This window comes from Bombus huntii, chromosome 3, assembly GCF_024542735.1.
Source record: "Bombus huntii isolate Logan2020A chromosome 3, iyBomHunt1.1, whole genome shotgun sequence".
Classification (NCBI taxonomy): domain Eukaryota; kingdom Metazoa; phylum Arthropoda; class Insecta; order Hymenoptera; family Apidae; genus Bombus; species Bombus huntii.
Window position 1 is genome coordinate 8180365 of NC_066240.1, and position 16924 is coordinate 8197288.

Consider the following 16924-nt stretch of genomic DNA (forward strand, 5'->3'; position numbering starts at 1 on the left):
CTCTCTCTCTCTCTGTCTTACTCTCTACGAGCTATCGACCGCGTGACAGAAACTTTTCCAATTATTCTCTTCGGCACATCGATACAACCAGCGGTAGCAATGGCTGCAACGAATATTTCTAGGCATCGCCGACCATGTGATTAAAACGGACGATCGCGCGTGATCGTTGAAACGCGCTCGTTTCCGGAAACCGAGCAGTTAATGCCCCTGGAAAACCGTTGCGCCGCAAACAATGGCATAGTACCAACGACCAGATCGACCTGATTCGTAAAAGTACGATTGCTGACGCGGCTCGGATCGTCAATCCCATTAGATTGGTCAGGTACCAGAAGCTAGAAAAAGCAACCGGCTTCGAGTTGATTCCTGATGAATCGTTAGATGTTTAAGCTGATGAGGTTCTCGTGAATTCGCTTCTATGATGTTAATGGATTAGACTAGGTTCTGTACTTGGTCTATGAGAATATGTAGGTTTATTATAAAGAACGTTTTCTGCTTTCCCGGTCTTAAAAATAGCTTATAAGCTGACAAAGTTTTGTAAAAAAACATACAATTAGAAAGATAAACAACATTTTAATATCATAGCAAGCGTTATACATTATGACAAGCATTTGAAGTCTCGGTTGAAACATTTTTCTCTTCCCCTTTCCTCTATGCCTTTTTTCTTCTTTTTCTACATTATAGTACCATATTCACTAACAATAACATGATCTATTCCTGACTGAAACTCGGTGCAGACAAGCGGTATTTTTCTCGACTGCTTTCGACGTTGCCACGCAGTGGACTGAAACAGAGAACATGTAAAATAACGCTCATCGTGAAATGTGTGACAATCGTTCATGTATATATAATGTATACAAATGTACCCAACCGCACACATGGCAATTTTTATCCGCAACCAGTACACCCGCTTGTGTTATTTCCTTTGTCTGCAATGAAACAGCTCGAAAAATTCTGTGATGTGTAACTTTCGATCACCATACACGCTTCTTTTTATGACTGTATTAAATCTATTGAAAATAACCAATCGGATCCGCACTCGTTCCATGTACCGCCTTCTAAACGATCAACAGTACTTATCTTCGCGCGAATGAGCTCTAACTGCCTCAACATAGCTCTTACACCAAAGTAGGACGATTCAACGCTCAGATCAGTCCTGTAGTTACAGATCGCATTATCTATTTCACAGACGTGGCAAATTACGAATTCTACAGTAGCTGGCTGCAGTCCACGTACACGTGCATCTATCATCGTCGTTTCTCACAACGGTGTCTTCTATCCGCCAGGACAAATGACTTTGTTTGCGCCGTGGAACAACTCTGATGGAACATTGATTAGCGGGACTCGGAAGACAGGCTAACTTTGTTCCCAGCGTGGACAGGTATTTATGGTCGAAGCTCGCTCGGCCATCGGGCCAATGGAATTCCGATTTGGTGAATACGGCCCGTGCGCTCGTGGATGAGCGAAGTTTTCGCAATTTCACTTCACGGCGAAACTTCCTATGTTTCTGGATGGTCGTTAAAAGTGCTGCGACGGTCTGCAGAGATGGCTAGTTTCGTTGTTCGTTTTAATTAAAAAGATGCTTCGATGGGGAAACGAGGGTGGGAATTGGTAGTTGCAATCCTCGAGTTCGATAATGGGTCGTGTTAAAAGCAGAGCAACGCGAGTAAATTTGTCGAGTTATCAATAAACTTTTGTGTAAAATTTTCGATATTTTATAGAAATACGTTTGAATGTATAGTGGTATATATAGTAAACAGTAAAATATATTATTAACTGAATAAAAAATAATGTACGTGATCATTCTTTTTCTTGTCTCGATTTATAAAATTGATCGGCATCATTCGATAAATCAAGTAGACAATCTAAGCCAAAAATTTTTATACGTAGCACTTGTTGAATCCGTCGACAGGACATGGATTTCGTAATACTACGTAACATTATACATGTAACACCAATGTCGTTTATTTTCGTTTGTCGTTGATATTATTAATATCAAAAAGGGATATTAATTCATCTGATTTTAATAAGTCAATATATATTGAGTTGTTTGAAGTGGGATAACGAGTTAAAATAGTCGTTTCGTTGAAAGTAACTGTTTGAATGTTCTTGTCATTTGAACGTTGTTTCTTCGAGAACGAATAAACAGCGTGTAAGCAACGGAATGACGGTCATGAAAACTTTCGTGCCAACTGAAACGACATCATTTTAGATCTATACAGGGTAGTACACGTTTCTAGAGGCTGAGTTACTGGAAACTATAATCGGCTTTTGTGTGCTGATAAAGTAGTTCTAACCTCCGGGAAACGACGCGATGAATCACCTCGAAATTACAAGGATCCCTTGAATGTTCGTTGAATGTGTAATGATGTATACTATACCAGCAGAATTATGATTAAATTCCATTGTAATTAATTAAAGTCTGAGGTGCTTTTAATCTTAATTGAACGACAGGTCTAAGACATTTTATGTAATTAATCGTATCTTGTAAATTAGAACTAGGACTACCGCCCTGTACTGTGTATCCAAATATATTGTACAAAGACTATTAGACTTGAAGTAACATTACAAAACCGAATGCATATACAGAATTATGCTTTAATGAAAGTCAACATTAATTTTGTCAGATGCACAAACTTATAGCGATGCAAAAACGACGAATAGAACCCTTTTTATTAAAAATGACATAATAGATGGTAAACCCGTAATCATGTAGAATAGTCATATAAAAAAATATTTACAATTATCGAGTTTCACGAGAAATATTGTCATCCGTTCTACAGACATGCTTCTATAAATAGTGGAACGAGTCGCAGATGCAAGTGCCTTAATATCCGCAGCACTAACCTCGCTTCCTGCTTTCGATAGAACTTCCCGATATCACGAAACTAACACACGCGCGTCGCAAGAAATATTGAGAAATATACGTCACAATCAATGTTAAATATCGATTAGAAGATCCCAATTGCATTCGGAATCTGTACAAATGCCCAGTATAATTTTTTGGCAATTTTGGAGTTAAATTCTTTCTAACATTAATGTTCTGATCAAGAAATACTTTGATAAAATAAAGAAGAATGTTTAATCTTTTGTAGTCCAATTAGTAGTCCACTAATAAAAGATTTGTGATAAAAGTTATAAAAAAAAAAACTCTGTAGCTATCGTGTTATGATTCGCAGTAAATCACTCATCGTAAACGCATTGAATGTGCGCGCACGACTGGATAAAGGCAGGGCCCAGGCCAGCAATGGAGACTGGAAGTCACGAAATAGCAGTAACGCGTATTCCTGACCCATGAGTCGGTTGGGTCGAATATATCTGCCGAAACGTGCCAGAGGCGGAATTATCGTGAAATATACAGAGCGAACTCCAGCGAACGTGCATGCGATATTCTTCGCGCCGACCATAAATCATACTTGTCGAAAACGCGAATCGTTTCCGAGGAGGATTGGGAGGATTTCTGGTAATGCAATTACGGAATCGTATAATGGCTGCAGTGCACGACGAAACTTCGGTTAAGTTCGTTAGTTTCAGGGAAAATTAACGATACGTTTCGGCAGATAAACGATCGAATTCGATGGAAATTCGTGTCTGTTTATCGCGACGCGACGATGACCGAAAATTGGACGGTGGAGAACGGGAAAATGGACCGACATTAATGATTATAAACGTGTTTACTACGTTGACGCGTTTTACATTTGCACGTGCCGCTGTGATATTGAAGGACCTCGTGAACGCGAGTCCCTCGCTGTTGACGTTTTCGCGGTACGTCGTTTTTCACGTAAATGGCATTATGCGAAAACAAAGGTTCATTCGTTTCTCTTTTTGCTGGCTGATATTGATTGCGTTATTATAGTGTAGTTCGTTTTAAAGGTGAAAAATTCGTTGAAAGATGTACTGTACATGGACTACTATGAAACTGAATAAGTGTCAAACGTTACTTACAGAATAGTAATAAAAAATATTTAGAGTATTAATAAAATAAATGTAGATTACTGAAAGTTAGTAAAGGAAACCCATATAGAACTGTGTTACGAGTTAATGTTATAGGTCTATACAATGTTTCAGTTTAAAAATGCAATAACTGTGTTCAGAGACTAGACTCGAAGATTGTCTGCCCAAAACCAGGCTCATTCCACTTCGCCCGCCGAATCCGCTTCGAATTTCACATCGCTTTCCACCTTTGTTATCTTCAATTTCTGGTAGGAGACCGGTAGCTTTTATCCGGTCCCGATGTCTCGTGAAACGACAAGATAGGAAACGGTTGATCTTCGCCTGAAATTGGCAGTTAAAGACGAAGAAAGAAAGGCCCCTCAAAGACGCGTCGCAAGAAAACTTTAACGAACCAATTTGGCGCCAAGTGGTTGGCGAGCGAAAGGAAATGGACAGGACTCCGTGCGAAAGAAGCAGCCGTTGACGACATTTCGCGGGATCTATTCAACGGAGCTGTGTAAAAATTCGATTAGCGTAAGAACTTTGCCTTTTTTACCATGTCCCGTGTAAATGTTTTTGCCAGAGACGCTTAACGAATGCCAGATCGTAAAAACGTCGCACCGCCGCAACGAAGTTCTCGGTTTAGCGATTTCCATCTTGGATGTCAAAGAAAAAGCGCGAGTACAATGGTAGAAAACATATTCAAACATCAAATAATTAAAAAGGAGCTTTTTATTGCGCACAATACAAATCCCTCTTAAATTTCGTTATCGCGAGACAAATGCGTGAATCGTTATTCAGCTTGGAGACACTAGTCTCGTTATTTTAATCTTGCAGGTTCTCGAGTTTTTATGCCTCGATTTTTGTTCTTATTTAAAGAAACAAGAAGATTTGGAACGTTTTATCTCATTCGCTACGAAAGACGTACTTACATATACATCCTCAAATATCGAATACATAATTATTTGCTAAAAGAATACGTACATGTCTTCTACAATACAGAATGATTTTTATTTTCATTTATGTAGCGACTTACGAATGTATTTGGACATTTACTAAAAAAATTTCTATGAGTAGATTCTTTAATTATACTTAAATATCATCTCAATAACGATTCTGTTATATTTCCCCTAAACTTAAGAAATTTTCCAACAATAAAAAGATACAGAATATGTCAAAAATCCTATTTTTAATCTGAAACTAATCCATAGCGCAATATTAATACTCCTTTTGTTTCCTTTTGATTGAATCCTTTTGACTGAAACAGCATCATGAATGTTTCATGGAGAAACAAAATCTCTGAAGATAAATCCATCGAGCAAATTCGTCGGCAACTTTCGAACAACTTGAAACACGCACGTGCGTGAAACGCATCTGCCATCAATCTCCATTGCGATTTCGGTTTTGTCGTTTAGACAGGGCTGACAACTGTGGAGGATTAATCCAGTTAGCCTGGCCACCGTGGACTGTGACTGATGAATGAAATCCGGGGTGGCCGACCTTATTTTGCGTCAACCATTGCCCCAGTCCCTCCACGGCGCCTGCATCCCCTTCGCTGCTTTGCCCACCCTCTCTTTCTCTCCCTCTGGTTTCCAGCAACCCTCCTACCACCATTCGAGCGAAGCTTCGAGCCCACACAGTCTGCCGCACTACTGACGTAACACATCCCCTTCTGACGTCACGACCTGGGAGCAACGTGGTAACCCTTTCACCAGGACAACGTCCTCTTTCCGTTTTTCCTCTCGTTGCTTGCACGCTGCTCTTGTGATTCTGCCTTTCCTCATCCGTTGTTATCAATCGTTGTATGCGGTTAATCTTGGAACTGTTTATGGAATCTGCCCTAATTACCACATTAGTTTCTGACAGCATTGTAGCGTATTGTTCTTACCCGCGAATATGTTCGTACGGGAATTAACCCTTTCACGCTGCAATGTACGCAACACTGTATTCTCCTAAGTTATTAACCGACTGAACCAGTGGTTCTGAAACAATGCTGCGTGTACCATTGGTGATATATTAAAGTGGTTGGGTGACACGTGGATAACTTGTGTAATATATTAGATTGTAACATACACTGTCGCTAATAAGTATTCGGATAATTTAGCTATACATGACGGTACACGAATGTTGGTAATTAATTACAAAATCAATTTGGATTTGAATCTAACGTAGATTCGTGTAAAATTTTGATGTAGAATTCAATTTTGTCTAACGAACTTAACTCCGCGAAATTTTAAAATTTCCACGTTTTCGACGTTTAAAAGCTGGTGAACTAGAAAAATTTCGCCGTATCCTTACGAATCTACAAACCTCGCATGTGCTCGTCAAAAATACCGACGTCCATCGTTCCGTTTCTATTCTACAATTTCGACAATTGCCAATTAAAACTCACCGAATCAATCAAACGTGTCTAGCAACAAAAAAATAGAACTGAAAAAAGAACCGGCTCTGCTTCCTCCTAAAAAAGAAACAATTCTGCTTGTCACGCCACTTGCTCGTTTGCAGCAACTACAAGCGACGTGTCCAGAATATCAATTCTGAAATTCGGACGATTCGTTTTGGATGAAAAGTCGTTTCGAGTGAAAATTCGGTGCAACTCGGGAAGCAATGTTTAAAGCAGAGTTGCGACAATAGAGCGCAGAACTTTAATTAAGGTTAATCCGTCTTGGAGGGGGCGTGACTCGTTCGCCACGGACGTTGAAAAGTTCAAAGTGCCTCGGTGCCAATCTCGACCGCCTCCTATCGGCTTCCTGACGAATGAAAAGAAGCCGGTGATGTAATTAAATGATTCCTTCGGGCAATAGCTTTTGGCCAGCCGACGGCTCCCTCATTATCTAACTTGCCCGCAAACGCTCCTTTCCCCATCCCCTTTTGTCAGCTTGGACTGAGCGCGATGGATGCAATTCAATCCCAGGCGAAGAAAGCGAGAAGATCTTGAAAACGATTTAATAGACGTACCCTCGACACGGCGTCAGCTGGATAGACGATAATATCGTTAAAAGTTGGACGAGGCTGCCCTCTGGCTTGATCCTCGACTTTGTCGGTCGACTTGATGTATTCGACGAATCTTGTCCGAGTTCTTGGGTAATTCATTTTGCAATCATCGAATAATTTCTCGAAGCGCGAAGATGAGAAAAATATAAGATTTTATAGTAGTGATCCATTTTAAAATGGAAATATAAATTGTGGAGCAGTGGAATACTTCCATATAACGATGGAATAATAAAAAATAATTATATTAAAAATATTGATTTCAAAAGTGTACTTCTGATATTAGATACACCGTTTTTTCACAAAATGTTATAAATTTGTCATCTGTTGTTAAAATATCTTCTACTTATATTTGTTATACTTTACTCTCGGAGTCTTTAAATATAAACAGAAATTCATAAGTAAGTTTCAACGCTAAGATAATAAGAGGCAAGACGATTTAAAGAAAATTGTCAATGAAGGTAATGGGATATTGAATCCATAGAAAATGTGTTCAATAGAAAGTAGAATGCAGAATGGTATCATGTCGAAACAGTAATTTTGCGATTCCGCAATAAAACATTGGTGTATTGAAATCCACGGATTCAGATACATAGTACTTTTATGACATTGTGTTACATCGAACCGACCGGGAAGCAGAAATGATGCATGCGGTCGCACATGTACTTTCATCCAATTTCTCGTTATGAGACAGCAATGCGCGGAACGATAGAAAAGCGCCAACCAGATTATAATAAGGTTTCCGGTAACCAGCGCTTGCATAATGAATGCCCTTCGTTTATCGTGGCCACGATAAACAATAAACGTGACAACGTTATGAAACGGTGTCCTCTTAAGTTGCATAGTTCAGACAATTTCAAATGTTGATCACGTGGACCATTTTTTATATGAGTTGGTTCACTCTCGTTATAACAACGAAAGGAAATACATATTTGATAAGGCAGAGCTTGAATAGAGAAGTTATCAAACATAACTGTGGTTAATAATATTAGGATGATAATAACAAGTTGATTATACCATAACTCTTGCTGTATTCGATGAAATATACAGCCGAACTATAACTCAGCCTTAATTTTCCAAACTATGAACTCTCGCTGCCCTTTCCTTTCTTAATCTATTACTCTTATATTATTATATTATATATGTCGGAGATGAAAGGACACCGGAACCTCCCCTTTGGAACTTTCGGGAAATTGTAATTAAAGTCTATAGTTGTAATTGAACAATTTGCCGTCATTCTACCCAATTGTATTTATTTGAGATTTGTGACAATGAGCTTGAGCTCAAGGCGACAATCAGTCGCCGAACGTAGCCGCGGTCAACGGGACGAACGTTCCGTCTAACAAAGGTATGGAGTAATAATATAGTCCTCATTAAAAGAAATATCTGTAGAGGTACTCGACAGTGAACATTCCAACGGTTCCTTCGGGCAAAATGATTACCAGATATCGATGCACCTACACAGCACAAGTTCAGCTAGCCTGAGGACCCGCTATAAACCTTAGGATTTTGTTAATTAAGGTTCTTCAAACGGACAAGCGTTCCTTGTCCCAACTATGGGAAGATCGGAGAAATTTGTTTTTCTCACGAACAACGCTTCCGCTAGCAACTTTCCCTCAAGGGTGGCTAACATCCTTCTCCAAACACCAACATGGAAATTGACCAATTAACAGCAGCGTCAATTTCCCTCACTTTCTGAACGAAGGCTATCCGCGACGAATCCGATGATCTCGTGTCCTTAGACACACTCCATCATAGTTTTCCTCTAGAGCATCATCGCGACAGAGTCATTCTCTCTCATGAGGTCGTATTAGCGAGTGATTTGTTGTCTTTACGCTCGGTGGATATTCTACGTTTTAACAAAGAGTTAGTTTAGTAATACTTTCACTGTAGCCAAGCAAGTCGATTACGACTTGGGCTTTGGAAGAAAGCGCATTCTGCTACGCCGTTGACCGCGGATTCGTTGTTGGACCTAGGATCATTGTCATTAGCTTCTCGAGTGTCCGACTACCGCGGTTACTTGTCAAATTCTGTAGTAGTCGTATTTGCACTAGTCAATGTCTTCTCCATGGCATATCAACAATGTGTAGTCCAAATGAGGATTCGTTTCACGGCCCTGAGCCTAATCATAATGAGAACTCGACATATATTACTCTTATATTGTGGTTAATAACTATTTAAACTTGCATATCGATGTCTTCTCATCTTTTATTTCTTTAGTTAGTTTAATCGAAGTAACTATTCTTACTTAGAAGAGATTCGGATATTTCACTATCGTTACACGCATCGTAATTAATACAGTGCGAAGACATCCGCTTATATCAAGGAAAGACACGAGCACATGATAAACGATGGAAATGGCGTGATACAAAAACGTAAAATGCGCCATTCTCTATGGTGACAAAAATGACGCTTGGTCTATAGCAGCGTGAATAAAAGTTTCAGGTTAATGGCCGGCAGGCAACGGCAGTTAAATCGCTGTTCCGCGACGCAGTTTTATAAATGCAATCACGAGAATTTAAATGGTGGAGGCGTGCTGCGAGTGAAGCGTAAGAGTGGAAGGACGATGAATCCGAGGCGGAAAGGAAGTATCGTGCGTTTCTCGTGCCGTTCGTATTTCCTGCTCTTTGCATTCCTTTTACGTCCCATAAATTCCCGCCAGCTGAATCGCTAGTTCGTTATCACGATCTATGTTTCACAGTCGCTTCCGGAACGCGTTCAGGCGGTCTACCGAATGAGCGCCTGATATTACGGAGAATGTTAATCTCCGCGGTTGATCTAGCGATCATCCGGTTTCGAATTTCGTAAATTTTGTACATAACATGCTGACTGTAAGAAACCTACTCGGGGAGGATCAATATAAATACAGCCATTCTATTATAATTATTTCAATATATAAATATAATTATATAAATGTTTTACTATTAGAAAAACCTTCTTTTAAAAATATTAGCATAGAAAAACAAGGGAAACAAGGCAAATTATTGGGAAATCATTATCCCTCATCCGTCCTTTGTCTTTGCTTGTTACCGAATTGATACATGCTCGTATCTATGGAGCTAAATGAATATTTTATAGGACTTGGATTACCATGAATTTGAAGATCGAAACTTTCCCTTTATAATGGTCTGGTTTTATTTTGATTCAAAACATGCGATCTCTACGATACTTTGGAAAGCGGAGGTTTTTCTTAGTCAAATGTCATTCAGATCGAATTCTCTAATTTGGTGATCGAGGGTATAGAGTTCTCCAATTTGGAGGTCATTTCTCGAGTTCGTATCGAGTTCTCTAAATTAATGGCCGTTTAGGTGGAATGCTGTAATTTGGATGTCAAAGGATATCAAGTTCTACAGTTCGAAGGTTATCTATGTCGAATTGTGCAATTTAGGAGTCGAAATTCAAATGTCAAGCACGTCGAAGTTTATAACTTAGAAAACGTTCGATTTCTACCGAAATAAAAATACCGAATTCTATCATTTAAGGATAAAGAATATCCTGCAACCTCCAAAAGAAGTACATTTTTCGACTGAAAATAAATACTACAGCGCAGCAGATACCAACATTTATCTTTAAAACTCTAAAATCACTAAAGACTGATGGAGTAAAACTGTTATTACATCAATTCAGAGCTCTCACGAGTGAAACATCTTCGAGACCAAAGTTCAACGCCTCGGGGAGCATCTAATCCTACTCGATGTCGATACGAGTAACAACTATCGAGTCCCTTGAAACATACTTCTTTGGTGTCAAGGTATCGGGCCTAGTTCCACGTCTCCTGAGTCCCATAAGTTCAGGCTCATCTGTAGCTAGCCGTATATCCAGACGATTTTCCAGAACGTGAAGAGTTTCCTCAAAATCTCTACCTACTAAGGTACTCGGCGAATGTTCGTCCGCGAAGGATGCATTTAAGTTTTCAAGGACTCGCGCGATGTTCCGATCACGATGTTGTGTTAGGTTAGTTGCGAGATGTGCTTCGTCTGAACTGTAAAGGATCTCGAAAATTCACCGGAGCTTCCTGAAGGGTCGACGAGTAGATAAGGACGTCTAAACGTGGAAGATTTGGAAATGATGGAACATTAAACTCTCGTGAGTGCATTATGATGACGGAGATATGATAAAGATGTAAAAGAGATGTGTACTATCTCGTTCATGAATATCTGGATACTTAAATGGAGTTATAGCGCAATAAAATCGTGATTATCAGAGCATGGATTATCAAGAACATTAATTATTGAAATTATTGTTTAACAAAGAATTTAAGAGTATTTTCCTTTAGGTGTATAAAGAAGATTAGAAAATAAGAATAGAAACTGAAAGAAATTAATTCAGTTTTACTAAAGCTTCTGTTCCTGTTTAATATTGATATTGATAAAACAGTTCACAATATTCGCATACGTGGAGATACAGAAGTGTTAATCGTTTCGTAATTCGTTTCTTAAGTTTAGCGTACGATGCAGCAGCTCGCATGCATTTAGAATTTATTGTACATACCGGCGCAGGCTTAATCGCGATTTGAAATTTAAATTGAAAATAAACTAATGGCTAGCTGTGTGCGTTCTCGTCCGGAAATTTTGACTTTAATTAAATTATTCATAGGGGATGGCGGACAGGCCGAGCGGTGTAATCCTTTATTCAGGTTTAATTCCCTGGAGAATTCGTAATTATCCTTTGTCCCTATCCCTCGTCAATGATTCAAAGTGTCCATTCATGCTTTCCACGAACTTGTAGGACATATATTGACGTTGCTTGACATCATGGAGCTAGAAGAGTTATGAAATGTGCTATAATTGACAATTTAAGATTCTAAATGTTTAACATTTTAAGGAAAAAGAATCGAAACTTTATATTAAATGCAAATTTAAACGCTGTAAGTGGTAAAATCATTTAGTTTAACTTTTAAGGCTAGTGACCTAATACTTATGAATGGACGTGTATATCATTTATTAACCTAAATACGTTCTCAATTCTAAAAATCAAGGATTTATTATCATTTTCAAATTGATTAAATTCGATGACGTAATGGAACTTGATAATTAGCGAAAATTATCGCCAAATTAAAATTATGAAACGACGCTATAAATAATTTACGTGATCATCGGCGGGAATAAAAATCAGATAAGACTAACGAAGTGGCAGACAAGAATGTCGATGAAGCGTCTCATGCAAATTACCATGACATTTCATGAGAATCGTCCTTAACCTTTATCCTCGCTGACCGAAGCTCTAATAGAAAAATCGATATTAATCGACCTGAAAACGATTCACACTATTCACTCGATCATGGAATCGAAAGGACGAGGCCGTGTTTCGATAAAGTTTCAATTCGTTATTTATCTTCGTGTTTAACTTAACCGATTGCCGTGGCTCAATTCGATTTTCAGTTCTAGTTTCTTGTTATTCTTCTATCCACTTCTGCCTTGCCCTTCGTGAATTCTTTCAGAAACTGTTCTTCAATCTTTCTTCGATTACCCTCTAACTGGATGAAACTTTATCGGGCCGTGTGTCTTGTTTAAGGAGCGGCAAAACGCAGAACAGTAGCCTTGTTATCGTTTCTGGTACTTATATAGTCTTGTTTGATACCCCGTAGTTGAGAGGAAAGGAAAAGAAGAAGAAAAAAGCGGAAATAAATGATGAAATGGGAGAGAATAAAGTTGGCCTCATCTTGGCTTTGAAATCAAATAGCGAATACTGATAGAGTTTACAAGAGTAATCTTACAAAATGAGACTAAGAATGAAGAAAAAGGAGATTATGTATCTTTGATGAAAGAACTTTTCCTTATTCCATGACTAGTTAACGAAGAAAAATTCCCCATTTTAAGTGATACTATCCATCGTAATACTTCTACGGTAAAGCTTCATTTACTCGAACTTGTCGGGGAACAAAACAGTTTATATAATTGGAATTCATATAATACGAGCTGAGAAATCCTTCGCGTTATCCATTATATTTTATTCACCTAATAGAGGCTTGCGTTCAGTTAAATCGTTAAATAAAGTTTCGTTTCAATAAATAGAGTTCAGATAAATTGAGTTCCACTGTAATTTATTAACTATAACTTAATATAATTTTAACGTGACTCGACAAACAATTTATAATGCTTCGGTGCTCAAATTGAACCAATTTCGTTCACCTTGTTCCAGGTGAGGAACTGTGGATTGCTGGTGTAAGACCTCGGCCCCAGGAGTGGCCCGGGGGTTACCCTGGGGACCTTGGGCAAGTGTTTGTGCAAGGACGAAGCTGTTAAGAACGACGAAGGACACGGGAGGCGGAGGAGGAGGCCGCTATGAACGCCAGCGTCAACATCGAGAGGAACTCCTGGCGGCTGCCTCCCGACGAGACCGTCCAGGTCGCCGATCCCCGTTCAAAGTCAGCCCAGGTAAAAGAGGTAAATCGCTCCAGCAGTCCATCGTGCGTTTTCCCCCCTCAGATATACGTTGTCGATTCGAGATCGTTCGAGATTCGTCGTAACGCAGCGAAAATTCGTCAGGTTTTCAACGCATGATTCTGTCTAGTGTCTCTTCACTTCTCTGACAATCACTGATCGTAGTTGTGGGAACTTCTATATGGGATCTGGCACCATAGACTAGTGCACAGGATGTAAAATACGTTGGTGTATAGTTTAAGGGATATTTTGGGTGAAATAAAAATGAGACGATCTTTGTAGATTTTGTGGGAATTTGTAAATAAATCTTTGTCAAGTACAGACAAACAAAACGTTCACGATTTATTGTTGTTGCTGTTATTGTATTTATTATTGTGTCAATAGTTTCGATACATTAATCTTCCTGAGATCTTCGAATTTTTTATATCCTAGTTTTCAAGCGAGAAAAAGATTTTTAATCCTTAATCTTAGATCCTATCTTTAATCATACAATTTTATTTTTAGAAAGCTTGTTAAATCGCAACACGCAAGGCTTGAAAGTATCATGTTTTGTCAATCGTCTCATTTTTGTTAGAACAAGTCCCTTAAACGTGTGTACAATGGAATTTTACATATATCTCGAATGTTTTGTCTTTCTTCCTCGTAATACCGTTAGCGATATCGCAGTTATAATGGTTGACTGGTAGCAATGGTACCTAGCCGAAAATATTTTATAGTAGCAGTCACGACTAACTTAATTGAAACGCATGCTAGTACGAGGATTTTGCATTTGAGGTGGAATGAGATCGATGGTTGTGAGTTAGAATACTGAGTAAGATAGAATTTTAGCTGTGTAGCGTGTGCCATACTGTTACGAACATTATACAGAGTACGCCTGTTATATACATATAAAGGTACACGTTAACATAATTTCAAGATAACATGACACAGTTCAGACAGTTTCCGCACAGAAAATTCATTGGCGCAACATCGCATCTGGTAGTCGTTAACATGACTGTTAAATTAACTTGTTGATCATTAACGAAACGGGAATAGCCGGCGAAATGTGTTGTCCCCTCGTTCGAATTGGACACCATTCTTAAATTAAAAATGAGTAGCTAGTGCAAATTAAAAATGACCGATTGCTGAGAATTTAGTCAATTAAACGATTTCAACATCTAAGAATTTGAAAATTGGAAATGCTGCAAGTAGGCGTGAATTTGAACGTTTGGAAATTTCAACTTAAAACTTGGATGTTGAAAAGCTTAAAAGTTCAAACAGTTAAAGATCATAAAAAATTGTTGCTGACTATTAAAATCCATTCTCTCGGCGAAAACCATTTACTCGAGATATTGTCGTGTTCAAAGCAGAAATTGCACGCATCCTTTTTTACGTTTCATTAACTGCGCTTTGTTTCGAGTACCTGCCTCCGGTTTACGAATGCTTCCCCATCCGAAATAAGGACTGGTATACCGTTTCCACACTGGCGGAGTGGTCTTCTTAAGCAGCGATCTTTGAATTAACGAAACAATTAATGGAAAGGAGCGTGAATGAACGAGTCCGTAAAGTCGTCGTTTTTCACAGTAGCAACTAGTGAATTTTCCACAAAGACGAGCTCCAAGTGCCACTAGGAATTAAGAATTTAAGCAAAAGAGTTATAAACTTTTCGTCCACAAGAACACTGATCGTATTTCTTATGTTCACTTCAGTTTACGTCTCTCTTACACCTCTATAAACGATCATATGCTTTCAACAATAAACGGAAGATTGCTATCTTCTCCAATATCAACAACGAATGATTTCTGCTTGACAAAAATTCTAGTAGTAATTGATGCGTGACTTGTACATCTCTATAAATCTGACTACTTGAGATGATCCTGATGATTAACAAGAAAATGTTTTAAACAGAATTTCACTGACATAAAAAAGACTTTCAAAAACATCATATAAAAACATCATATAGTTTCATATAGAAACAGCAGTAGTTTTGTATTTTTATATCTTTCTGATCATATTCCAACGAAATGCTAATCAGATTGAACAGTATTCAACTCGAGCCATTTATCATCGATTAATCAAACTCGCAAATACGAAAAGCGTCGAACATCTTCGATTGGCGTGGATTCGATAAAAAGTTCCGGCAGATTTAGAAGGCGACGTTGGAGGTCGACGAAAGAGAGAGAGAGAGGCACGTGACTAATTACGTAGCACGAGACGAATCGGAGAGAAGAAGAGGATAGTCAAGAAACGGGTATTCATTATGCAAAGCTGGCTACTAGCTTCGCTCCCTTTGTTTCCTCAGCTCTCGTCAACGGCCACGCGGGAATTGACTGTTGGGAGGACTCGCGACTAACCGTCCTATCGTGTCAACTAAACGCCATGTTGCCAACCGAGGACACCTTTGAGGAGCCCTTGAGAAAGTTAATTATGCAAAGAATGCGAGAGAACAGCGTGGAGCGTTCGCCGAGAAACGACCCCAGCCGCGCCATCTCGAGATGGAAAACTAGCGCGTTTGAAGGAAATCTAGCCGACTGCGAGCTGCAGATAACTGGCGACCGATTTCCCCTCGCATAATTCACCGGTAACCGAGTATCCTCGGGGCTCTCTCTGCGTTTATCATTCGCATTCTTCAGAAACTCTCGAGTTTTCGTCGGCTGATTGCTTCTTCGGTCCGATTGAAATTTCGCTGGATGATGAGGGCTGTTCTCGGGGAAAACGAAGGTAAATATAACTGGAGGAAATTGAGAAATAATTATCGACCAGCGAAAGACCAAAGATATCGAAGTTTCGAGAGTTTCCTGGCGAGGTAGAAGCGCGGCGCTATGGTATGCGTGTACAGTATTGAGCAAAAGTTCCGGGATGCTTGATATATTTAGAATAGGAAAGAACAAACGTTGGAATTGTCACGTTGTAGAAAATTCGTTCACACTTTCTTTAACCCTCGAATGCGTGATTTTTCCAAATATAACAAGAGATTTTAGTATTGCCAATTTAAAAATGCATTCAAGTATTTTGTATCTTTATTTGGTAAAAATTTTTGTGCCAAATAGCGAAAAGATACGTGGAAGATATATAGACATATATATTAAAGTCGTAAACTAATTATTATAATAATTATAATATACTTCTCTGTTGATTAATCAAGCTTGAAGATACGATAACGTAATATATGATAGCGTAATTTGTAAAATATTTTGACTTCGTATCGTTTTAAATATGCTATATGTTATATGACGAATGCTAAATTTATTTTAGCAAAAATTACATTCAAATAAGCATACAGTGACTTATGGATGGTAATACATATGCGCCATTCCACAGCGGTCTTTCACTTCTCGAGTCTGACTCGCGCGAGCCTATACTACTCGAACGATGGCTGGCTTGTGTGCTATACACTCGTGCCGCGGCTAAGTGGCAATCGACGTTTATTAACCGATCAGCGGGTTGGTTACACGGGTACAGTCGATCGATTGAAAAACGCTGATTGCCGGTTACTAGATACACGCGTAATACACGAAGTCGAGGGCTTTCACCAACTTGCGGATCGTCGATTAACGAACAATTAATTCAGTCATCTGCGAAATTGCCCAGAGAATAGCCGGAGATTCGAAAACACGATATTACTAGATGTATCGACAAAT

General features: G+C 38.9%; 1 protein-coding gene across 2 annotated transcripts in view; it reads left to right on the forward strand.

Moving 5' to 3' along the window:
* Nucleotides 1-16924, forward strand: part of LOC126864219 (dipeptidyl aminopeptidase-like protein 6) — a 118374-nt gene that overhangs the window by 69645 nt on the left and 31805 nt on the right. The window contains exon 2 of one of the 2 annotated variants that reach the window (XM_050615324.1): nt 13063-13307. In XM_050615324.1, the coding sequence (XP_050471281.1) occupies nt 13206-13307 (102 nt within the window). In that variant the 5' untranslated portion in view covers nt 13063-13205. The remainder of the gene's footprint in view (nt 1-13062; nt 13308-16924) is intronic. The other variant, XM_050615325.1, reaches the window with a different exon arrangement.